The 25,370-nt window shown below is 46.6% G+C and overlaps 3 protein-coding genes across 9 annotated transcripts; 2 read left to right on the top strand and 1 right to left on the bottom strand.

Annotated features, from left to right (window-relative positions):
• Window positions 1–1,575: 1,575 nt before the first annotated feature.
• On the bottom strand, window positions 1,576–18,934 carry LOC125978163 (sodium/potassium/calcium exchanger 2). Of its 7 annotated transcripts, none has more exons than XM_049735284.2 (12): window positions 18,616–18,933; window positions 16,827–17,912; window positions 11,148–11,196; window positions 10,504–10,612; window positions 9,171–9,185; window positions 7,765–7,815; window positions 6,566–6,664; window positions 5,793–5,875; window positions 4,186–4,320; window positions 4,014–4,103; window positions 3,731–3,897; window positions 1,576–3,624 (listed from the first exon to the last, which is right to left on the bottom strand). In XM_049735284.2, exons 2-12 carry the CDS (start codon window positions 17,708–17,710, stop codon window positions 3,375–3,377), a joined length of 1,932 nt encoding a protein of 643 aa, XP_049591241.1. In that variant the 5' UTR covers window positions 17,711–17,912; window positions 18,616–18,933; the 3' UTR covers window positions 1,576–3,374. The 7 variants fall into 7 exon arrangements, with proteins under 7 accessions (XP_049591241.1, XP_049591250.1, XP_049591263.1 ...); XM_049735293.2 differs by having other exon boundaries at window positions 11,148–11,186; window positions 16,826–17,912; window positions 18,616–18,931; XM_049735306.2 differs by lacking the exon at window positions 7,765–7,815.
• Window positions 18,935–22,151: 3,217 nt separating this feature from the next.
• On the top strand, window positions 22,152–23,212 carry rpl34 (ribosomal protein L34). The gene is made up of 5 exons (XM_049735386.2): window positions 22,152–22,234; window positions 22,580–22,651; window positions 22,726–22,825; window positions 22,896–22,999; window positions 23,081–23,212. The coding sequence occupies exons 2-5, from the start codon at window positions 22,587–22,589 to the stop codon at window positions 23,163–23,165; spliced, it is 354 nt and encodes a 117-aa protein (XP_049591343.1). The 5' UTR covers window positions 22,152–22,234; window positions 22,580–22,586; the 3' UTR covers window positions 23,166–23,212.
• Window positions 23,213–23,760: 548 nt separating this feature from the next.
• ostc (oligosaccharyltransferase complex subunit) lies at window positions 23,761–25,333 on the top strand. The gene is made up of 4 exons (XM_049735375.2): window positions 23,761–23,995; window positions 24,739–24,832; window positions 24,899–25,096; window positions 25,172–25,333. The coding sequence occupies exons 1-4, from the start codon at window positions 23,857–23,859 to the stop codon at window positions 25,188–25,190; spliced, it is 450 nt and encodes a 149-aa protein (XP_049591332.1). The 5' UTR covers window positions 23,761–23,856; the 3' UTR covers window positions 25,191–25,333.
• Window positions 25,334–25,370: the final 37 nt, after the last annotated feature.

Here is a 25,370-nt window from a genome sequence, read left to right as displayed (position 1 = left end):
AACAAGATCAACTGGTCACCGCCCATTTATGTGAGTTTGTAAAGCCGCTCCATGGACTGTCTGCCATCGCACAAATGCGCATGCGCTCATTCGGGTGTCCAGCAGCGCGGCCAGGATTAAACAATCCAAGATCGTCTGATTTTAATAATCAAAAAATCATCGTGACGTCATAGTGGCATTGTGAGTGGGGTATTTCCATCCGATGTGATTTGCTGATGACGAGATTTGGGTCATTCGTGATTCACGTAATGATTCAAAACGTGTCTAGACCAAAAAGTGAAGACCAGGCAGGACAGGCTGTAAATAAGCAGAGAACAACTTGAATTGAGTCAGAGTGTATTTGTTGAGTCGGACATACTTTTTGCGGTGGCGGCTGCATAGATGCAAGTGGATGGACTGGATGTCGTCTTTTACACAAGATCAAAATCACATTCCGGACTCTTCCACCATTGATGACTCACTTCTCAAGGTGCCGACTTTGCCACTCCCAGGATAAGCAGCATTTATAGGTCAATTTTTTTTTTATTGTCTGTTGTTTTTCATGGTTACAAACCTAAACAGCAACCAAAGAAGTTATGCCCAAAGGAGAAATGATGATTTCCATACAAATACAACAACCATCAGGATGGCCCAGTTGGATTTAGGCCTGGGCTCTGGCCAGGCTTCTTTCTTTTGGCCACAAATACTTTTTCTGTATCACTGACAATCCAGCTGAATAACACACGCCATGTGAACCAGCGACTTGTGAGTCAGTGCTTGTCTGCTGAGACCCTCATTTTCATGACCACCCAGCCACCCCCTCCAAATAAAACCATGACCCCACTCACACTGCAGCCTCCCCGGGAGACGTTTTCTGCTGACTCAAACCCAAACACGCCCTGTGACGGCGAACGAGCAATGTCGACTCAATAGTCGACCGGCCCACGTGCTGCTAACTTTGCTCCCATGATTGTCCAGTGCTGACTAATCGCTTGCAAATGAAGCTGTGAATGAGTTGCCTAGTGGCCATGGCATAAAATGAAAGGGAAAATCCTAACCTGATCACATTTTTGCAGTGACTCACGCAATACAAAGGTCAATCAAGCTGATCTTCATATTTGCATTTTTTTAAATGACCATAACACCGTCTTTAACATTCTAGTTGTCCAGTTAAAAAATTCCTTCAGTCTTCGGTACATTTTACAAGAGTGCCATTAGTCTAAGTATTCCAAACCTGGTTTTCCTTTATTCATCTCACTATTTTTTCTGCTTATTCGAAACCTTTTAAAATGACAATGACAATAGCCTCCTTTTCAACTCTAGTCACAAAAACAGAATTCAGATTTACTAATTAACTGCATCGTACCATTCCAATTTTGACCACAAGAGGACGCAACATTCCTAGTAACCGCGGAGAGCTGGCTGTCAAATTCCATGTTTGGCAATTTAAAAAAATAAAATAAAAATACGGTATTGCTTCCATTTAAGAAAACAACTTTAATTTGGAGTCACTACGCTATCCAGAATTTAAACAAAAATACCCGGATGTTGTCACCATTTTGTCGCTTTTACACAAAAACAATCCACAGCTCACGGTTGCATATTCGAATCGGATCAGCTTTATTCGTTTCATTATATACTTTGTGTTTTTACATAGAGACAAATGTGTACATTTATAGGTTATATGGTTAATTTGTTTCTGTATATATGTACACGTGAAACCAATCTTACATGAACACCAAGAAAATAAAGACATTTACAGTGCAAAACCTTTGACTGGTGAATTGTGCCACTTCACTCACCTTTATCAAGCACAATCCAAAGTCCTTCGACGGCATCATTCAAGCAACTCTGGAGTTCACCTTGAGTTGAGCGTTCGGACCTTCAAGTGCACAGAGATGATTGTCCAAACTGAAGCAAAATTAGCTGACACAACAAGCCTTAGAGAGTCACTTTGTGAATCTTCCATGGTTTTTTTTTGCACTTCAATACGTGAAAAAAAATGTTGGCAGCAGCAGCCCTACGTAGATTTGCTCAACGTGAGTATAAAAAAAGAAGTCATATCCAAACTGGGTTTGCTCGTTTGAAACAAAAATAGATATTTACAAAGTAAAACCTGCTCTCTGTTCTAATCAAATGCATAAAAGTGAAGAGTTCCGTCGTACAGTCGGTGGGTAACCAGCCCAAAAGAACTTGAACGCAAGCACCTTTCCTCCTTTGCCACCAAGATGCTGTACAGAAGTTGAGGTCAAAGGGCGTGGCGATAGAAAGGTGAATGGGTGCAGGGCAGACGCATGACAACACGTATATTGCTGTTTAATCCACATTCTATTCTCACATATCGTGATTAGGAGTTCTCTTTTTGCCAACAAAAGACAGATGGGTGGACTTTTTTTTTTTTGTTCTAGTATAGCGCCTCTACAGGTAAGGAATGGTCATTGCAGCTTGGAAAGTGAGCTTGACTATAGAGATCACTGTTTTCTACGTCGAGACCGAGCACTGGTTTACATGTTTGCATGTAACACGGTGAAAAAGTGTACATTTTGGTATACAAGTTGTTTAAATGCGGATTACTACGACTCACCTGCGAGTGTCTTTTTTTTTTTTTTTTTTTTCTTTTGCGACTGAAGCCCAAAGCGCTACACGCGGACTAATCTATCAATTGTGACGCATTTACACCGACAAGTTCTTTTCAAATGGACTACTTTGACTTCATAATAGAGGCTTAGTGAGCCCTAAGTACTCATGCTTTTCATTCCAGAGGCCTTTTTTTTTTTTTTTTTTGCGGTGGTGTGAGTGTGTGACGTGTTATCTACAATCAGAAGGAGCAGATTGTCCTGCTACAGTACGTCTGACGCTACCGCTAATTATTTCATGGTAAAGTGTTCAAATTGAAAAAGAAAAAAAAAAAATCCTCTTAAGAGAGAGTGCTGCGGTGAACAATAAAGTCATCAGAAATAAATCCGTCTGCCTTTTTTTTTTGGTTTAAGGAGTCTTTTCCTGGTTTTCCGTCTTCTTCTTATCCTGTGAGCAGCAGCTTCATGTGTACAAAGTTCACAGGAGGTGCTTCTCCTCAACCTGCCAGTCGTGATAAGCTTGATCTAATGACACTAATGGCATGCATAATGCTTTTGCGATTTGGCCGGTGCGCCCGTAATGCACCTCCTCCTCCTCACCAGCTAATTAAAGAACACAGAAAATCCACTCGAGCGAGACAAAGTTTGGTGTCGCTCGTTGGCATCTCCACTGCGCATTTGCTTCACTTCTCTTTCATCCAGCACGCAGGAAAGCCAATGAGGATGTGTTTTTTTTTTTTTTTTTTTTTGTCGGTCGGAAAGAGGGAAAGCTGGGGGCCGGGCCTTCGGGTGGGGAGCGGGGGGGATCTGCGCCCCCCCTCAGACCGAAACTGGACACGCAAGCACCCGGTCCTCCAGCATGACGCTGACCACCAGGAAGACGAAGTAGAGCATAAACATGATGAAGCCCAGCAGCTTGCTCATGCGCCACTTGCAGGCGGCGATGGAGATGATGACGAAGATGAGCATGAGGAAGAGCAGCACGATGGCGCAGAAGAGCCCGTTGGAGCTCACCGTCACAGGTTTCAAGCCGCTGATGAGCGACCACATCAGCCACGGGAACGGAAGCCTGCACCAAACACAAGACACTCTTAAAAATGTGTGTTTTTTAAATAAAAACAATAATATGATGACGTCCCCAAAGAGCAAAAGTGCTTTTTTGTATGACGACGTACCCGACAGTAATGTCAAAGATGTTGGAGCCGACGGAGCTGGACACGGCCATGTCGCCGAGGCCCTTGCGTGCCACAATAACGCTGGTGATGAGGTCAGGGATGGACGTTCCAGCCGCTAATATAGTCAGACCCATAATCTCCTCGGTAATCCCGATGGTCTCTCCAACCTGCATAAAAAAAAAAAAAGAAAAAAAATGCTTCAGAGTAAATAAAGCCTTGTGTGCCGCTCTGGCTGTTTGTCGAGTGACATTTGGGTCGGTCGGCGTCAAACGGGGTGACTTACCTGGTGGGCCCACCACACCATCAGGTAGGAGAAGATCGCAATCCAACAGATGGAACCCAGGAAGGAGATGGGGAAGAACTTCTTGGCTGACTGGCAGAGGAAACGAGCAAAGGAACGTCAGCGGCCAATACGTATTCCCACGCTCTTGGCGACGGTTGAAAAGCACGCCTACCGGTTTCCTGACGTCGGGCAGCGTCAGCCACAGGGGGAGGACAATGGGCATGATGAAGAGGTAGGTGAAGCGCTTGCGGCCGGATTCGGGCCATGACAGGCTCAGGGGCTGGTCGTCTTCCTCCTCGTCTTCCGCCTGAAAGCCAGTCAGCAATTTTCACGCCTCGCTACATCGCGGTTTTAGTGCAGCGCTGATTTTTCGCTCTATTGCGGTGATTATTTTTTCACACAGAATCTTGTTGAAATAAGCGCGAGCCAGGAGGAGTGAGTAGGAAAAAAGAAATCAGGAAAACAGAAAATAAATTGGACAAACCCAAGAAATTCTTCATAAAACACTGATTAACATACAATCTATGTTCCGTACAGCAGATGGGAGGAAATGTGGAAAAGAAACTCCCAGAAAAATTGGAAAATACCCAAAAGTCAAAAGTCTCCGAGCATATTTTGGGGGTGGTCGTGCGCCCACGATCCCCCCCCCTCTAGCTCTGCCAGTGCTTGTTTGTATCTGCAAACCTTCGTAAGTTGAGGACTGCCTGTAAATTTTTGTAAATTTAAAATGAGCCCCGAAGCTCACGTATGATATCAATTGACCAAGAAGACATTTTGTTAAAAATGAGTTTGTTTTTATAAACGTTTTTGTTTTTTTAAAAGCATTCTCGTTTAAATTTTTTCCCCAATTTAATTTTTATTTGATTTTCTAGAACTCAAAGAGGCAAACGCTTAAGCCAGTTAGCATTCGGCTAGCTAACTGTACATCATCACCGAAAATAATTGCGACATCTCATGTGTACAGATTGCATGGTGGCATTATACCTCGCAACAGGAAGTTGCCATTAATCTATTTATGATTGGATTTAGTCGCATGCAGGTGGGGGGGCCTCTCTAGTTGGCAAATGCCAGCCCGTCAGGAGCTATTCCTGTAGACCGTAGACTCCCCGCCAAGACCCTGCTTAACGTTGTACCCGCTGCAAGGCAAAAGTGACATTTGATCGGATTTTTTGACTTTGATAAACGTGCTTCATTTACATGACATTCATCCACGCAAGAATGTAAAGATCGTCTTCAAAGGTATTCAAATTGGGATGTTATTTCCATCTCATAATCCACCACAATTCATTTGAGCTTCTCTAAAGACCGGATGAGTCAGAAATTGCCTGTCGCTTGCAAGCTTTAGGTTCCTCATGAATATTCATAAAGGCAATATTTCGATGCAGCAGGGGATGATTTGACTAAATAAATAAACGAGGGGGAGGGGGGGGGGGATTTTGGTTTAGCTCCCAGGAATTGCAATTTGACCTGCGCTTTCCCCTTTCTCTCCGAACGCTTGCCAAAGAACGAACAAATGGTGTGACAGCACACGGAGCTCCCGGCGTCTTCCTGGATCACACAGACAGGTGCGCTGTGGGAGGCGCTGCCGAAAATAGCCACAAACGCCGACGCCAGCCGACGCCCCCCTGATGTTCTGGCAGGTGATGCCAGAAAAAGCTGCAAGTTTCACTTTTGAAGGGGATTAAAGGGCGACTTTCCGCAACACAAGGTGATAATAAGAAATAAAAAGTTTGGACAGCCCTAAGGGTTGCGGTACGGATGAACGGTGATATTTCTTACCGTTTGTCCTTCCTGGCCCGCTGTGCCGTTCATGGGCGGGGCCGCCTCCACTTGCACGCTGGAGCTATTTGGCAGGTTCTTATCTGTGCGGGGGGGGGAGAGACAAGTCATCGGCTTGAATTAAAAATGCAGCCAATCAAAAGCTGTAACCGCCTTGGTGTTGACTTTCATAAAAAAAACAAAAAACAAAAACCTCATCTCCATCCTCGCAAACATGGCGGCGCTGTGATGCCCACGATGAAGAGGCTAACACGTTAATGCAGCGCCGTTAACATAATTCCGCTTCACTTTGATTGCGCCAATGAAAGCGATTCCTGCGGCCTCCTCCGCCTCATCCTTCCTTTCAAGTGACACTTGGCGCGTATTAGTGGCTGGCTGGCCTCAATCACATCCTAAATAGCGCTTGAACAATCCATTTGGCAATTCTTCATCACGTTGCCGCGCCACGCGTCTGTCTTTCGAGTTTTTCCGCACCCGAGCAGGAATGAGTCACTTTGACTTCACCTGTCGTGCAACTAACTAAAACACACGTTTGCTCCTATCTACGGATACACTCATCAAATACCGATTTGAGTTTGGAGTTAACAAATCCGAGCAGATGGCGCAGCTTTTGAGTAGAGAAAAAAAAAAAATCTGGGCTGTGAATCTTGGCTACTCCCGTTGAGGAGGGAGACAAATGCCAAGATGTTTGGAGGTGGTAAAGTTTCAGCACCTCACACTCAAACTGTGTGTATGCGAGAAATAGAGTCATGACATGTGCCGGCAGTTCCTACCTGAACGGCTGGCGACTCCGTTGGCCTTCTCGCTGTCCTCTACTTGGCATTTCTTTTTGGCGATCTTGTGAAGAATGGAGGCTTTCTCGCGGAATTTCCCTGCAAAACACCGGTAGGCGGGGTCGTTAAAACGCCGAAACGAGCTAGCCCGCCGCTGACTCGGAAGCGGAGTTTCTTTCTATGCCTTTGTTTGGCAGCACGAGGCTGCGGCGTCTGGGAATGGCACAGGTCGGAAAAAAAAGACGTCACACAACTGCGAAATGAAAAATTGGAGGTCGATGAAACGCTACGACCTTGGTCTGACCTCGAAACTTAACTGCGAAGTTCTCACGCTGGAGGTTTTCCTGTCCTTGTGATCTTTCCAATAAAGTGACGTCATTATTTGGAGCAGTAATTTATCCTAATATGTAATAAAATACAAAATGAGGATTTTTTTTTTTTAAAAGAGCAAGCATGGCCTGCCGTCAACCAATTAGCCTTTTGCGATCGATAAGTTTCTCATTTTTTGGAGCGCATGGCTGATTTGACGCTGTCAATATGCGCTTGCCCAACCATGTCTGTGACCTTCCGGCAAAATCGTTAGGCACCACCAGCCTCTGTCTCATCTCACCATCGCACGCACACACACGTGCACGCACGCTATTTTGTTTTTGTCTTGCGTTATGAACGTAAAGAAAAAAAAGAATTTAAAATGTTTCCTCCGAAACATGCGCGCATTAGAGTTGCGCAATCCATGTGAAAATTGAGAATGAAAAAAAAAAATGGTAAGAAGAGCTTCAAGTCATCATTGTTGTTACACTCCGTTTTTTTTTTCCCCCACGAGCTCTGCCGCTTATGAAAGTGGATGACTCACTGAAAATTCCGCTGAGTGGAAGCAGAGAAATGAACGATGGATTTCTCGATGAAAGAATGTATGGAATAGAAGGCTCCGTTGCAAGGACGAGCGACGGTCGTGTTACTACGAGCATGCCTCTGATGAGCATTTCAAAATAACACATGAGAAGAGACTCAAGACACAGATTAGTTCAAACAATCATGACGACACAACTGCCACGATTTTGCACTTTGGCGATGAAATGGCAGAAAAAACACAAGCTGCTGCGTCAGCAGGAAAACAAAAAAGCCAAATCATAATCGATGTAGATGGAGAAAAACCCAAAATGGACGCCACAAAGAAATCAAAAATTTTCAGGGCTTACCTTCCTCAGTCATTGAGTGATAATATTTTAGTTTCCCATAAGTCCCAAGCTCTACAAGGCCACAACAAAAGACAAGGAAGGGGGAAGGGCAACGGACACACAGAGAAAAGGAAAAGAGTGAACACCACTGCGCGCGCGCACACGCAGGAAATCCAAGTCGTCCCCTGCAAAAAATGCCAAGCAGCAACAAAAACCACGCTGCCAAGACGACGACAAGTCAGCGCCATGAGTGACACATCTGGAGGTGAGCGTGCGTAAACAAAAGCAAAATGATGAGTCCTCCTCTCCTCCTCTGACTTTCCCGTTCAAAGGTCGACTTGTGCTGTGACCTCCAATACAAACTTGAACGGATTTTGCGTCTTATGATTTCTCGTGTTCATTTGGGCTTTTTTTTGGGATTCCTGCCAGGCCGGGCCTCGAGCTGGCGTCGGACGGAGGGGGAAATTCACTGCACTCATTACAAATAGAGAGAGGAGGGGTGAGGGAGGGGGGGTGGCTGTTGTTGTTTACCAGGGGCCCTCTTGTCCTTGTGGAATGCCCTCTAAACCTCTGCTGAGCCATTTGACTGAGTGCATGCACACGCAGAGTGGGAGCTTCAGTCTGAAGCAAAAGATGGGAAAAAAAAAAGAAAAAAAAAAAGCTTTTAGCATCGATTCTTTCACTTGCCTGGTGCGAGCGTGCTCACAAGAAGTCTGTGTATGTGCAATGTACAGCTAAGCGTATACACATGATGGATGGTGAGTCACGGCTACGTGTTGGGCATCTTTCTCGGTGCAGAATTCAAGATTCGGTATATACCCCTTTTGATTTTTTGGGGTTCGATGAATGGTGCCAGGACAAGGTCGTCTGCTCTCTCAGCGCCACCGCACGTATTTTAGCCAAGTCAGGCTGCGATTGTCACTGCCCTTGCAAGACAATTAGGACATTTACGCAAATGGGGACAAACTAAATAAAAATAAAATAAAAAATAAGAAAATAATACATAATCATAAATAGGAAAGTTCCGCTCAAATTGCTAAGGTGGTCGGATGCAGATTAAGCGTGCATGCAAACACGAGCGAGGTCATCTTTAATCCCTTGTCAGGTTGATTGATTAGAAATCCTGAGGAAGGTCAGCCATCTGGCCGGGACATGAACCCCATCGATGCCTACGGACTGACTGCTAATAACCAATAAGAGGAGGGAGAGGATGGGCTCGGTGAGAAGGGAAAATGATGGGCACAAAGAAGTCAAGGGAAGGGAGACGGATGGAAGTGCACGCTTGACCGTATGGGAAAGTCAACAGGACATAAAGGAGACATCAAGAGTTTCTTCCGGGTCAGGGTTGGAATGATAGAAAAAAAAAAAAAGGGTGGTGGTGGTGGTGGTGGTGGGGGGGGGACATTACAGAAATAAGATCAACTCACCAGAGTCGGCAAATTCTGAGGGGGACAGTAGCCGAGAGACGTGCAGAGACAGAAACACACAAGATCAATCGGAGCACACAATTTTGTTTCAATTGAACCCGAAGGTGAAAGTCGACAGAGAGCGTTTAGAACGAAAAACAAGCGGCCTCGCAAACGTTATTGCAAAGAAAACTTTCTGGGAAGGTATCGCCCATGAAATGGACACCTCACGTCTCACTTAGTCAGAGCGTGTGATTTCTTCAAAGTCACGACAATAAGAGGAGTTATGATTCATAATATATTGTCAAAGTGAAAATTATAGATGCCTCTGTAGCAAAATGAAAATCTGCACTGGAGACGGAATCCATCTTATATTGTCTGATGACGACAAACACCTGACCTAGAGGAAGGGGGGCCTGGGGGCCCTGCCTCCCCCTGCTAAATATGACCCCCTGCTAAATATGACTTTTTATTTCACAATTTTTCTGGGAATTTATTTCACATTTCTACCCACTTCATGAATATCGTTATTTATTGAAGAATTTCTTGGGTTTACAAAAAAAAATATTTGCGGACCCCCTGAGATATCCTTGCCCCCTCCCCCCCAGGAAAAAAAATCCTCTTTCCGCCAGTAACATTAAATGCAACCTCAGACCTCCTCCTCAGCTCTGCAGTGGAGACAACTTATTTTGAGAACTGCCCATGAAATATACATGCCCCCTCCCTCCCTCCCTCCCCGCCCCCTACCCTCCACTTAAAAACCCGCCGGGTGTATGCGGGGATCCGCTGCACCTGCTCAACTCCCACCGAGCAGCCCAAAACGCTGCGTTGTGCTTTTACAACAGCCGCAATCAGACATTCAGCAGTTGTGCTTTGGGGAACAAATATTGGAAGCAAGTAGTTCCCACCTCTAGTCATCCGCAGCATGATGGATGCGTTACTTGGTGAACTAGATCCTAGCTGCTCTTTATTTATTTATTTATGGTTTTCAAATCGCTCAGACAGATTGATGGATATACTTAGTGATGCAATACATGCTAATTGCTAATGGCTGCTTGAAAGCCCATCTCGGTGCGGCGTGCTAATCTCTCCTGAGCTGACTCCATTCCAGGCTTGGCTTGGCTCTCAAGGACCGTAAAGACTTTTCAGGGAAGTCCCCCAAGACAAACTTTTTTTTTTGTTGGATTCTTATTGACCAGCGCTAGCTTCTTTTTCGAGATAGCGATTAGCGTCATTATGCATGTTTGTTATAGCAGATTTTCAACATGTTGAAGGCTTTTCTTTTCATTTTCGACATGGCGAATAGATAACTTTGTCTTCAAGTTCCAAATTGCCCAATAAGTGGCAAGCTCACCTTCACTTAAAGGGTCCAAGGTGTGAATCATGAGCTGGAAAATGCTGTTCCTCATCAAGCTGTTGTGCAGGGAGGCCGAGCTGCCCCCCCTCTGAAGACGAGGTCTGGCCTGCGAGGAGACGGACACGGTGTTAAAAACTCTTCCGGGTCGCCACATCGACAGCGGGTCAGATACACTAGAAAGTCCCGTGTAGCTCTGAGGGAGGAACGACTTCCCCGAGAACGCTCACGCTTGGAATATGATTCGTTAATCGGCTTTTGCATAAAACCCAAAGTGGAACCTGCAGGCAACGAGAATAAAATAACCCATCAATTTCTAACACGAGGCCCTCGGGATGCAGTCAAAATCGTATTGAAGTTCTCGTGAGCTCCACCAAGGTCATGCTTGGTTCCCTGTTCAACTTTTTGGGAGAATCGGCGCTCCACTGGGGCAAGTCGGAAGCTGAAGCAGTCAGTCTTACTCACAGGTGACGAATGGCTCGGCGGTATTCCGAACGCATCACATCTCCCGTGCGTGTGGATTTTGTGTTTTGCCGCAAAAGGGAACGACCTTCGGCTTGGATGAGTTTAACACAAAGTCACGGGTTGGTGGGAGACAGACATGTCATCTAACAGCTGCACAAAAAAGGAGACAGGACACCTACCGCCAACTTGCCGTCATCCTCGGGCGCCCCCGGACTCGCCTTCTCATCCAACACAAAGAAAGAGGACGATCAGAAAAGAGGAGGGGGGGGGGAGAAAGAGAGAAAAGAACAAGACAAAGATGTGAAGCATGCCGCACGTAAACATACACAGACGTCACATCACAGTTACAGCTGAGATGAAGATGAGGACGACAGAACACGTTTGACGGGACAAGTGTTTTGAAAAACGCAAACTTTGGATGATTTCGGCCTTCTTTCCTACACTGCCATAATTTTAATGTCCGAAAAGAGACATAAAAGAGACGCTAAGTTTATCTTTTTAAAAAAAAGTAACGTTCAGTAGAGCCAGGAAGAGCTTTGACAAACTCAGAGGAACAAAAAGAAAAAAAAGTGCAAGTGGCAAGTTGTCACACGGAACTTTTTGTGACTCAGGCCTTCAAACAATCACTCACTTCCCCCCCCCCCCCCGACCATCCTTGCCAGCAGGCATTCTGGCACGTCTATTTTTGAAAGGCCAACAAAAAAGTGGCGCTCGTCGCAGGGAGGAGGGAAAAAAAACGTGCCCATGTGTGAAACGTCCCTCTGAAGACTCACTTACGAGCACATTTACTTGGACGGCCGAGTGTGGAGGCTTTGTTTGCCAGCCTACACACTTTGCTTCGTACAAAATGTGGAGGCGTTGACGTGTGGCGAGACGATATGCCCGGCCGGACAATCAAGATATATTTTTTAAAGTCCCTTCTAAACCATACATATGAAAACAAAGCTCTTGAGATTATCTTAAAATAATTTCTGAAAAACTCGGAACCACGATTGTCTGTTTACCGCCTCCCATTCGTCTACGAAACAAATCAGGACCTTGAAATTGCGCAATTTCCACAAAAACAACCAAAAATAATTAAAATAAACAGAAAAAAAAGCTGCAGGGGGGGGGGGGGCTTCAAGCTGATCACTTCCTGAGCTTATTCCTTTCACACTGCAAATTGAATTGCTCTTTTTGGCTCGCTCCTCCTCCGCGGAAGTGAGTATGGCGCCAGATTGAGCTCAACCACTGGGCCGCCGGTTGAGACAACGTTAGATACTATGACTAATAACCGCACAGCGGGATTAGTATATTTCTCCGCTTCTCTAATACCCGCGATGTTACATCAGGACGCTTCTTGGGATCGGCTCAGCTGCTCAGAGGCGGATGAGCGGGATGACTCGATGGACAGACGGCCGGATGAATATTCTCTCGTGCACGTGGCGCAATGCTACGGCGAATTATCGCTGGAGGGGGGAAAAAGTGTTACGTATATGAGCACTTTCATTCCCGTGTCACAAATTGCCAGCAGATAAACTGGGATTTTCCATTAGGATCTCTTAACATCAGATGGGAAGCGTTTAGAAATGATCTTTTCCTTCTTATAAACCAGTGTGGCATAAAAATGATGACGTGGCAGTTAGATTTGTGAGGTTGCAGCTATTACTAGCTTTGTACTGCGAGCTGGATGCCGAAAGCGACTCGTGCAAATCTTCCGGCAGGCAACCTAGTCTGCTGGAGCGTGAGAGAACACCCTCCGAGATTTGTCCGTCTCCATCAGCCAGTGCCCTTTCTTTCCATTTTGCCTGGAGATGATAATAACCATCTTTAAGGGGGTGGGGGATAAAAATTTGCACAAGTCAAGAAGCCGCCCACTTGCTAATTAGTAACCCCTTCAATTTTGTTTTTTTTTTTCCCGAGCAAGCAGAACTAATTACAGAAGCTGCCACCGTGGCTGATTTCCCACAAGGCAGCGCTCGGCAGCTAAAATTGCTTCCTCTCACCCGCCCACCGACCAATCAGGTGGCGGCTTCAGGGAGATGCACACAAGAGGACGGAAACACAAAACTGCTGCGCCGCATTCAAAAAGCAAATTCAGCACTCGAGCGGGCTTCCTTTGACGCGTTTCGATAACCGGAGTGATCGTTAGCGGTTCTGTCGATTGGGTGGAATCGATGGTGCGTTCAAATGCGCGAGGCGACACGAACACCGGTTGCGTGTGCAAAAATTGCAAGCGCTGACTGCTGATTTCAGCTGGAGGGGGGGTCATTGTACAAAATGCTGAGGGTCCCGGGTGTTATTTCATGCGCCGGCGAGATAAAGATCCCATTGCCCTTCACATGATGCGTTTACAGTGCAGTTATCTAATTCGACCTCGCGTTCAGAAATAGCTCGGGATCGATAAAGCTATCAGTTTCTTGCTAGGCAATCAGACTCGCCCTCAAAAAAATAAAAATGAAAAAAATAAACAGACAACTCCCATATATAACAGTCTCGGGTTTCCGAGAATGCACATCCGTGAGAGGATTTGACCTTGGTGTGACTTTCAAGATCAAAACTAACTGCTGCTTGCCTTGAGGGGGGTTGGGGTGGGGGGGAATGCGGCGCGCGAGGGAGCTGTCCACGGTTCTTAAGTGGAAACAAACACTCGGCCGTGGACTCGTAATGAGCTACACTTTCAATTTCTTAGAATTCAAGCGCCCGGCAGCGTTAGGTGAACTCCGAGGGGGCCGCCATTATTCATCGGGAATCCAAAAGTGGACCGCACAATGGCCGCACGCACGATGATAATTTTTTTTTTTTTTAAATTGCACGCGGCGATGTTTAACTCCTCTTGGATGCGCTACAAAATGCTAATGCACTGGAGAGAACCACAGTAAGCAGCACCTGGGATGTAAATGAGCTCGCTGTTATTAGCGATTGAATGAATGTGGCTCCAAACAACAAGGGCGCCGGGCTATTGATGGCCAAAGTCCAGTCATGCTGCAGCTGCATTTGGATGATACAACTTGGGATTTGTTTTTTTTCCACCGTCACGCTGGGATCAAACTCAACAGCTTTTCTATTTTTAACACTTGCAATATTATTCAAGTTGGCCACACATAAAAAGACAGCTTAAATCTTGTTTCCTCCCACTTTCTGGAACTGAGGCCACTTCCACAAAAATAGCTCATCAAAACAAATATGTATTCACGTTTTAGATTGGCATCGATATCTCTAGTACTTTTGATACCCAAAATTTAATTGAACATAATGACAAGAAATTGCAAAAAAGACCTCTCTGATGCAAATGATGATTTGCTGATTTGTCAAACAGCGCCATCTACTGCCCAGGAGGACTTAGTTTCCTATGCTCGAAGTCAGAATCTTTTTGAAATAAATCTCGGTGGCTGGTATCGGTATTTGCTCATCTCCGGGAGAAAAAAAAAAGCAATACATTTACGAAAATAAGGTGGTCTAATGATTTTTTTTCTCGATTGTAGCTTCCCCTCCTCTCTTCCCCACCAGACCAGTGAAACGATCATTTCTTGCACTAGCTGGGAATGACTGACAAGTTACCGAATAGGACCACGTGACCGCAGGCAGGCTCTTACGTGTCAAGTTGCACCGAACGCGACGGGCATCGCCGACGAGAAAGGAAACGCCAGCGGTCTGGCTTTGCAAGCGATCATTGAAGCCCCCATCCTGACAAAACAAAAATCTCGCCTCCGCATTGGCTATTTATAGCCTACTAATGCTGCGAGCAGAGGTCGCAACCCTTCCATCTCAGCAGATGCAACATCTGCCTCTGTGCACCGGCAACTTATCTGACCACGATGGAGGAATCTTAACCGGCAATATTTTTTTATTTGCCAATAAAGCCGAAATGACATCACTCCCAGGCTCGCCCTACAATAGCGAAGTATCATTAAATCCTCCCATGAATGTATTTTAACGACCAGGACTGATGGAAATGAGTCGGGGGTCAGAAGAGGCATTAGTTATCGAGTGACCTCATTTGCCCCCGCCCCTTCGCTTTTAAACCGTGGCTTTCATGGCTTTTCTTTAATCAGAACTTTGGGCGGGTACCTGGCTTGACAGGCGTCAACAGCCGGCAGAATAAGAAGCTTAACCCAACGCGTGGCAGTCCCGATACCGTGCGTCGACACGGTCTACATCTTGACGGATGCGTCCTCGCATTTTCTTTTTTGACCCCCCCTCACACCACAACAAATTTAACAATAATCACATCCTGCGGCGCTATGGTCCAAAGCCGTCGTGAGATTAACCCGGCGACCGAGCGCCCCGTTAAGTAAACAAAGGTATTAGGCAGCAGCGGTTGGGATGAACAAATAGGTAAAGACATTCATCCAACATCTGTGCTGATCAAATTAAATCGCATGCTGTGCGTTGGGATTAGCGCAATAAAATTCTGCTGCGTGACTCTGCTGCTTTTGCACGACTTTTGCGAAAACAGCCTCCAGGGGGGGTTGAGAGAAGAGGAACTATCGGGACTCCGAGCGTCGTTTTAGGAAGTCTATTTTTTATCTTTACAAGTCGAAATTAAGTTTCAGGCATTTGGTGGGGTGATAAACAAGTGTTTGCTTTGCCCTTTTAGGTTGTTAATGAAGGTAACAAAGATGCTTCACTCGTGCATTTTGTCACTGTAAACGTGTTAGCTAAGTTTTATTAGCTTTTGTCGCGGCACTCCAATGCAAATAGTGTCTTTGCTAAATTGATTTGTTCTTTTTATTCTGGCGCAAAAAAAAAGAGCCCTTACCAAATCATAAATATGATTTAAATTTAGTTGTGACTATTTTCCATGACTTCTAATTTCAAATTCACTTTGTTGCAGTGACTATTTAGCATCGCAATGAAAATTCGAGGCCATTGTGTATACATGATTATACATTCATAGAATTTTCACAATCGGCATAACTACAATGTAGCCTGTGATGACCCTTTTTTATCGTCCTCGCTTATGTTCCGATGGATCGTGGGAACATCGCGGCTGAGCTGATGAACCTTGCCGCTGTCTATCTATCTGTGTCACAATTTGAGTGCATATCACTCGCCTGCTAAATTGCCAATTAAAACCCAAAATAACACACGTGCAGACGTCCCTAGTGTCAAGACTTGATTAAAAATGGCGGCTCTTTGGAAGATTACGGTTCAATTAGGCGCGGGCCTGTGCTGCCCTAATAAACCCGGTCGACTCGTCTGACCACAAATGCCGCGCGGTCGCCTACGGCAATAAACCGCCACGTCTCCGGCGATTGATCGAGCGCACAGTCAGCGGCGTCCGCTCCCAGAATGCTTTGCAGCTCAAGGTCACCTCGCTTGTCTGGCACCGAGCCGGCGCACCTTCCTCCTCCCCTCGCCTGTCAAACAAACCCATCGAGCGCAACCTTGTGCGACATCCCAAAAAGTAAAAAAAAGCGCCGCCTCGTCCTACTTCCTACTAGTGAAAATCTGGAGAAATAAAACTGCTGGGAGCAAATCCTGCCGTAATAAAGGCTTTACGGGACAATGCTCTCCAAAATTTCATTCCCCCCCCCCTCATGTCACAATGAAAGCTAAATCCGCGTGGATAATCTGCACGCCGGTGTCCGGCGGCACTGCTGTGCCGGTGATGGAACGAGCCGACTTGATGTTTGGCGCCATTGTTGGCTGCTTAATGGGCACGCAGTTGCGACTGTTATTCAGGCAGGGGACACAATCTGGAGTTCCGAACCCAGGTTTGACTATCTTTTATGAATCTCCGAGCAGGAGCTTGTTTTGGTTCCGGCCGACATGATTTGAAGCGTAGCTGAATCAGCAATGGCAAGCTCGATGATATGGATGTGAGCATCCTCAAAGTTGCCTTTTGGAGAAGATGACAGAGGAGGCCACTCACCTTGGGCTGCACCTCCACCTCCACCACTTGGTTCTTGTTCATGCAGCCTTTGACGAAGCCCTCCACGGTCCCGTTGAACTTCATGAAGATGACGTAGGCGGCGTATCCCGACAGCAGCGTGATACTCTCCCACACGGAGATGAAGTTGTCGAGGAAGAAGACGATGAGCAGGATGAGGTCCAGGATGTAGAAGGAGACGTCGCGGAAGAGCGGCCACCACGTCAGGTTGAGGATCTCCTTGGAGAAGATGGCGCACATGCCGATGACAAAGAGGATGTTGAAGACGGCCGAGCCCACGATGGTGCCGATGCCCACGTTGCTGTGCGAGATGAACACGCCGATAATGGAGGTGAAGAGCTCGGGAGCCGAGCCGCCCGCCGCCATGAAAGTGGCGCCGGCCACGTCATCCGAGATGGTCAGCTTCTCGGTGATGACCGTGAGCGCTGGGACGAAGAACTCGTCGCACACGATGGCTAAAGCGATGAACATGTAGATCATGCCGAACATGTGGAGGATCACCGCTCCCCGTCGCCTCTGCTGGATGTTGAAGAGGTCCGGCGGGTATTCCCCTTGGCTTTCGTTGCCACCCGCTGTCCATTGCGCGCCATCCGACCCGTTGGCCTCCTTCTGCTGCTGGCTGAAGAGCAGAGTCCTGTGGGGCACCGGCTGGCGGAGGCCGTCCCGGGAACCCGCCGGATCACCCGGCGCGGCCGAGTTCCACGTCAAGGCACAGACGGAGATGGCACTCGCGGCCAGCAGGCTCACCGCCAAGCCCAAGATCCGCACCGGCCTGAGTTTTCTCCGCAAACGGCAGAGACCCCTCCGCTTGCAGGCAGCCTCGGTCGCGGGCCGCGGCTCGGCCGGCCCGACGCACGGCGGACCCATCTCTGCGTGCTTCTGGAGCCGCCTAGCTCCCGCTGGCTCGGTAGGGTGAGGGGACAGTCGGGCGGCGGGGAGGGGGGGGGAGGCGGGGGCACGGGTTTTACCGGAGATGGTAAAACATGGCTTTGGCCTCAAATGCGTTGAAAGGACTTCTGGTACTTTCCTGGATCTGGCTTGCCAAATGTTGCCTTCATATTAGCCTCGGCTGGATAAACAACAGAGAAGAAAGACATGGTGACAAATTGACAGCGCACGAGTTTACCTGTGTTGTCATTTCAGGGCCTCATACAATCGAAAATAACCGATAAGACATGGAACCATTTATTTTGTACTTATTCTGGAGACTTTGTGAACCGTGAGAACAAAATGTAGCTTTTTGGTGACACCATAAGGGGTGGAAATGAACACCTACTGTACCTCCGTTTCTGACAGCGCATACAACAAAGAGCGATCACGCTGGCCGCTAATTCTTCGGCCTGACTCGACTCCCGAGAATAACAATAATCCTCATAACCAAACATTGCAGATCATATTCAACATATGGAAAACTTGGTAGGGGCAGATGATTTTTTTTTTTTAATTTGGCCTGCGCCAAACTGCGCTAAGAGAAATAACAAGAAGGCCGTCGGGTAACGGGCATCGGAACCGTGACGACGCTGCTGAAAACGGCTCATCGCTGTTATTATTATTATTCCTCATTTATGTTGACGGCCGTAGCCCGTCTGCGTTGCCGGTGACTCTGCCCTTTACTGATGCGTTCGCCCTCTCAGCTGTTTTCAATGAAAAGAAAGAGGAGGGGGAAAAAAAAAAAAACCAAACAGAAAAAAAAACGACCCAACGTGTAATCTGCACGCGGAGGCGCATGACGCGCGGCGGCGTGGCTGCAGACGTGTAAGGTCTCGTCTTACCTTGCCAGCAGCAGGTTGCAAATTCACAGTCCGGTGCCCTCTTGCTCTCATTCAGCACAAAAATGTCACCGGTCTCGGCTGTAGCGATGGACAGAGGTGGAGCTTTTGACAGAGAAAGAGGAGGTGGAGGAGGAGGAGGGGGGGGGAGAGAGAGAGATGCGCACGCTTCCTCTCTCTCTTCACAGTCTCGGCTCAGCAGCATCCATTCCGGCTCGGATGAAAGCAAACGCGTTAATCGCTTCAAAAAAAAAAAAAAAAAAGGCGAATGTAGCCAAGTGACGTGCTTTGCTGGTCTGACCACGTGATTGAGATGTATAAAGTCAGGTAAAGAGCCCCCCCACCCCCCACCCACCCTCACGCCAGGTTGAAGCTGCTTCATGCGAGCGGCTTTCGGCTGCATGTTACCGTGGTTACCGAGCAATGACAGCTTCTCCCACTTTTCTTTATCCCCCCCCCCCTCCTTGGTCCTGCTTCAGGCCGAGCGATGGGCATAAAGGTCATTTCAAGGTTACACGCAAGACACAGCAGGAGGGAGACGGCGTCTTCACATTTCGTCCGCCAACTGCAGCAGTGTGCACTGTAGATCAGGGATGGGCAATGCTGGAAGGGGGGGGGCACAATTTTTCATCCGTCCTACTGGTGAGGGGGGGGGGGCACAAATAAAGGACAAAAATGTTATTTTAATGATGCACAAAATACATTCATACATGCAAACGTGCTCTTAATATGTGTATGCAAGTGTTCCGGGAATATGTTTGTAACAGTATAAATATATAATAAATCACGATTGACTGATTTTATTGATTGACCTTCACCCGTCTCTTCCCGACCGGCCTTCTGTTACCTAACAGGAAACACTCGTGCAGATCACATTAGCATGATTTGAAATCCTAAAAAAATGTGTTTGAGATCGAAATGAAATGTATGCGGACGTTCACTGACCGCCATTGGTTGGGTAAAAGTCCGCACGAGGCCTCGGAGGAGCCCCTCGGAGGAGCCTCGCCGGCAACCTCATCAACTTTTCAACTGCTGAGTGGACACGTAAGCGAGGACGAGGAGGGGATGCTCTCGTGTGAGTGATAGTGGGACTCGTTATTAAAATGCACTCAAAGATGGCTTCTTGGAAAAGTCCATCTAATTAACGCACACCGTCCTCACGCCAGCTCTCCCGATGACGTCCGTCGACAGTTTTGTCATCGAACCAGATCCCTCCGGGTCGTCAGCTCTATTCACCCCCCCCCGAACAATGGCTTGGCAGCTTCGCCGCTCGGGTTCTGGCTGCCTTTCCAGCATAAAAAGTGTTGACTGGTCACGCGTGGGTCACGAAGGAGGGGACGGGACGCGGGTGGGGGGTCTGTGCTTGTTTTGATTTGACAAAAAACAAGAGAAATTTCCACGCCGGTCGTGCCGCGCCCCCTTCTGAACGGGCACACCCGGCCCACCCCTCGCTCGGGCCCGGCGGCTAAATCCGAGCCTTTGTGCTCCACATAGTTGTATGGATTTGTCAGCAGTGGGGTGGGGGGCAGCGGGGGGGTCGGATAGAGCGATGATAAGCAAACGAGTTTTTCCAGTCAACGAGGAAGGACAATTGAGCGAGCCCTGCGCGCTATCGAGCTAGCGTGATTGTAAAGGTCTATCAATAAGCGGTTTCTCTCACATGCGACGCTTCTCCCACGGATGAAAGGCCGGAAGCCTCAAATCACAGGCTCGGCTCGCACCGATTGCCGTCCGGCAAAAAAAAGATCCAGTCAGCACGGCTAAAAGGCAACTGGGGGGATTCCGGGAAAACCAATCAATCAGCGAGGCTCTTAAAATGGCCGTGTGAAAGTATCGTCAATGACAAATGCGGCCTGTCGTCGCGAATTTGAAGCGCGACGGGGGGAAAAAAGGAAAGTGGAAAAATAAATCTGTTGGGTTGCAGCGAGGAGATTAATAAATTGATAATCCTCAGGCAGGTTTGATGGATACTGTAAGTACTGGAGCTGAAAGTGACATCCTGCTTGAAGGACTTCGCAAATACTAAAGGCCAAACAGTACATGTATATAGCCAATACACTGGCGGAGCTAGGATTTTTTTCCTTGTGGGGGGGGGGAAGGAGGAGTCCACAAAACAAATAAAAAAATATGTACAAACCCATATATATCTTCACAATATGTGACTTAATGAGGATAAAATAAATCTGGAAAATATGAGTCAACTATCTGGCCTGGCACTTGGGGGGCAGGGGGTCCAAGCATATAGCTTGGGGGGACCCCCTGGTGGTCGTCATAGATTATAGAACAAACAACTCATAATGACACGGAAGGACATGGAATGACCTTTGGCAGCGGAATATGGCCGCTTAATATTTCATGGCTTTCCGTGGGCAGGAGACAAAAGAGCAGCCAGATGTGGTGACGGACACACGGGAAGCTTTGGAGGTCCTGTGCGAGCGAAGCCCAAATTGACACAGGGAATATGATAAGTAACAGAGTACAAATACTTGGCGATACGCGAGGGTGGCAAAGTGTCAAATGAGGGGAAGGGGCGGGACTGAGCTGTGATTCTATTCTAATCGCACTAGATTTATTAAACGGGAGCAGCAGGTTTAAATCTCAGCAGATTACATGGAATTCCCAAGGAGAAGTGAGGGTGGCACTAAGGGGTCAGGGAGGATTGCGTAATTGAATGTGCTTGAGGTTATCGCGGCGCCAGTCAGCTATGACAAGCCCAAAAAAAAAAAAATAAAATAAAATAAAATAAACACAATATGGTACCATGGATGCAGATCTTAATCGATTAGGACGCAGTCTTTTGAAATGATTACGTTTGAAAGATTAAGATGGTACTCGTTTTTTGTACTACATAGTGTGTGTGTGTGTTTGTGTGCGTGTGTGTGTGACAGCCTTAAAATGAATCTTCTCATGAAAAGCAGGTTAATCCCTCATGCCCCACCTCGCATGGAAATCACATTGTAGGGGCAAAAGCGAGGCACGGGGGCAAAAGCGAGGCGCGGGGACAAAAGCTGGCCCGTCAAACTAAATTAAGTGCCGAGTTTTGGTTTCTGGTTCAATTAATTTCTACCTGATCAATAATAAGAGGGTTTGCTATTTTTCTTCAAATTTATCACACGCATATTATTATTATCATTATTATTATAATTATTAGTAGTATTATCATCATTGCAAAAATTCATTACAAAAACAGAAATAAGTTTTCTCATTGACTTTACGCTCATCACTGAACTTGTTTGTGGAAAAGCCTCGCGCGAAAAGCTTGCCAGGATCGCCATCTGTTGGTGAACTTTGGCAAGTGCCTGTTTGTCTTTTTGCTTTCAGATGTGTGCAGTGTCATCAGAATCAGCTTTATTGGCAAAGTTTGTGCATGCCAAACAACGAATTTGACTTAAAAAGCAAACATGTTTTACTTTTGCAGAGTGTGTGTGTTTTTGTGACGTTACTTTTACTCAAAGATCAGTACCTTTGCATTTCCAAGCTAGAGTTTAAACACAAGCGTCTGTATAACAGCCATGCAGTACATCCTTAGCACCAGTAGAGGGCAGGGCAAAAACCGGCGTGAAGCCGCTTAAGACTTCCACATCCGCTTTCGTCCTTCCTCTTCCGGTCACGGCCATAGCAGGTAAAGTGCTAATAGAAACTTGTGCAAATCGCCGATTGCAAATCTGTTTCAATCCGCCCAATTGGTGTGTTTAACGTCGATTCCACAAATCAGGGATATAAAGAATATCTCGACACTCTTATGTGTGTGACTCTTTTTCTGTTCGGCGGCTAGATTATTGCAAATGTGATGAATAATCGGCCAGCTGCCGGTTCCCATTTTTGAGCGTTCGTTGTAGCCGTAAACCAACGCTGATGAAAAACACACCAAGTCGCGTTTGTGTTTGAAATTATTTTTTCCCGAGGTAACATTTGTTACGGTGAATAACGTAGTTACCATTCTAACGCCAGTGTGTTGTTTTGCTAGCTTCAAAATGGTGCAGCGCCTGACTTACCGACGTAGGTTGTCCTACAACACGGCGTCCAACAAGACCAGACTGTAGGTTCCCGCCGCGCTGGAGGGTTTGCAACCGCTTGTACAGCTGTGTAACGCCCGCCTGCCCCGTCTTGTAGGTCCCGAACGCCTGGCAACCGCATCGTGTACCTGTACACCAAGAAGAGGGGCAAAGCCCCCAAGTCAGCGTGTGGCATCTCCCCAGGAAGACTGCGCGGAGTAAGTGGAAGGAAGCTTGCCCGAGCTGCCAGGTGACTTGAGTCGGTTCTTACTTGGTTTTATTCTCCAGGTCCGGGCTGTGAGACCTCAGGTTCTTATGAGGCTCTCCAAGACCAAGAAGCACGTCAGCAGGGCTTATGGAGGCTCCATGTGCGCCAAGTCTGTGCGTGACAGGTGAGGAGTGCAGCTTTGAGCGAGTGAGACAAAAAATTACGCTTAGATCTCATGATTAAAAACAAACTCACCTTTTCCTAGGATCAAGCGTGCTTTCCTGATCGAGGAACAAAAGATCGTCGTCAAGGTGCTCAAGGCGCAAGCACAGAGCCAGAAGTCAAAGTAAATTGTCTGTTTGTAGTGCCACAATTAAAATAAAAAAAAACAAAGAAAGTGATTGTGTGGGATGATCTCATTTTATCAAGTTGATGTACAATGTACAGAACAGTGCTTCGTGGGCTCCCCCTACTGGTAGAATAAAATACACGCGCATTCAATGTTAAAAAAATATATTTTAGGGTGTTGGTACTAAAAAAATATTTGAGCCAATGTTATAAAAGATCCAATTAAGTTCGTTGTTTTAATTTGAGTTTGCCAGTTGCTGACACTATAGCGTTAACTTTAAAACACTAAAATATTTCTAAGTTTTAATGAGATTTATTTTGAGTAGGTTATGCATTGCAGCGGTTCTGGAACGGAGGGACTCCACCTAAAAATCTGTTGACTGTATTATTTGAAATATTTCATATACTATACCAAACATGACAAAGTTGGGCCAACTAAAACATTCGATATGATCGTGACGTTGCACGCATTGCGCTAGTTTGTACATTCACATTTCTTGCTATTAGTTATGCAAAGATAATCAATTTTATTTAACTCAATTTAATTTGGTTATGTGAAAAAAATATATTTCTACAAAAAAAGAAACGTCACTCACTTGACTTCCGGGACACGTCACCAAATGCTTCCGAGACGGCAGGCAGCAGCAATAGCCGGGTAACAGCATTCTTCGATTTGGTCCTGTCGGCAACCTGATGGAGACTTTGTACAGCATCCCGTTCACTGTGCTCGAATGTCCCAACGTGAAGCTGAAGAAGCCGTCTTGGCTGCACATGCCGTCGGCTATGAGCGTTTACGCGCTCGTCATCCTTTCGTACTTTCTCATCACCGGAGGTGAGCACAGCGGGCGACTGACCGACGCGCAAACGCCAGAGAGGCGACACCGCAAATCAAAACTCATCCCTGCACACTCTTCATTTTCAAACTCGAAGGAAATCACTGCGAGTCATGTCGAGCATGTGGATTTGCTTCAAAATGTTGCAAGGAACCAAGCTAACCGAGCTAGCATTAGCTAACAATTAAGTAATTAAACAGCTGAAGAAGCGACCGAACGTGTGCTGTTTAACTCGTGTTCACTGGCTCGTCGACATTTTTATAGGCTGCACGTACGAGATGGGTAACTTTTAGTAATGGAAAAGAGTTGGAAATACTACTCGGGCGCTTTGTTATGACGTCATTACCGTCGCATATTATAGCGTAGCGCAAGGCTCTTTAAATACGAACTTGTTAACTTTCCCGTTTGCATGCAAATATATTACCATTAATTTTAAATATGTATTTTCCCAGCCAAGGCTTCACAAACTTCCAACCCGTGCAGCCTTCTTTTAAGATAGCTGGCAACAACATCCGGGTATTCCGTGCCTGAGCGTTTTTACGAGAAGACAAGGTTTTGCAAAATGACGTCATGTCCAGCCGTATTGTGATGTCACTCCATTCGAATTAAAAAAAAAAAAGTTGTTTTACATTTATCCAATAAACTAAGTGAGACAGAGAATGTTTTAAAATTGTGACCACTTTGTGTAAAAAGTCTGGTGACGGTGAACTAATTTGTGTCTTACCTTTTCTCCTCCTTCAAGGTATCATCTATGACGTGATCGTGGAGCCGCCGAGCGTGGGCTCGATGACGGACGAGCACGGACACCAGCGGCCGGTGGCGTTTCTGGCGTACAGGTGAGCGCGTCGTCCACGTTGGAAGGATGACGCAAAAGATGCAAGCACGTTTTGTGCGTTGTGTAGGGTGAACGGCCAGTACATCATGGAGGGCCTGGCCTCCAGCTTCCTGTTCACCATGGGAGGCCTGGGCTTCATCATCCTGGACCGCTCCAATGCACCCAACATCCCCAAGCTCAACCGCTTCCTGTTGCTCTTCATCGGCTTTGTCAGTGTCGTCCTCAGCTTCTTCATGGCTCGGGTTTTCATGCGCATGAAGTTGCCGTAAGTCTCAGAAACTGTTTGTGACGATCCTGTCCCGTTTAGCTCACTTCTTTTTTTTTTTTTGTTCCTCACTAGGGGATATCTCATGGGATAAATTCCACTGTGGATGATCATTCATCTGGACTCAAAGCACTGATGTTGCCACAGAAATTAAGCGCGAAAAACAACCAGCAATGGAAAAGAAGCAAGTGAATTTTTTTTTTGTTACCAAGTCTTGAAATAAAACCGTTTTCAGAAGCTCTTGCTGTGGTGGTAGTTGATTAAGGGAAAAATA

Source organism: Syngnathus scovelli, chromosome 1 (assembly GCF_024217435.2).
Source record: "Syngnathus scovelli strain Florida chromosome 1, RoL_Ssco_1.2, whole genome shotgun sequence".
NCBI classification, from domain to species: domain Eukaryota; kingdom Metazoa; phylum Chordata; class Actinopteri; order Syngnathiformes; family Syngnathidae; genus Syngnathus; species Syngnathus scovelli.
Note: the sequence above shows the minus strand (reverse complement) of the source record. Positions and strands in the feature narration are given on the sequence as shown.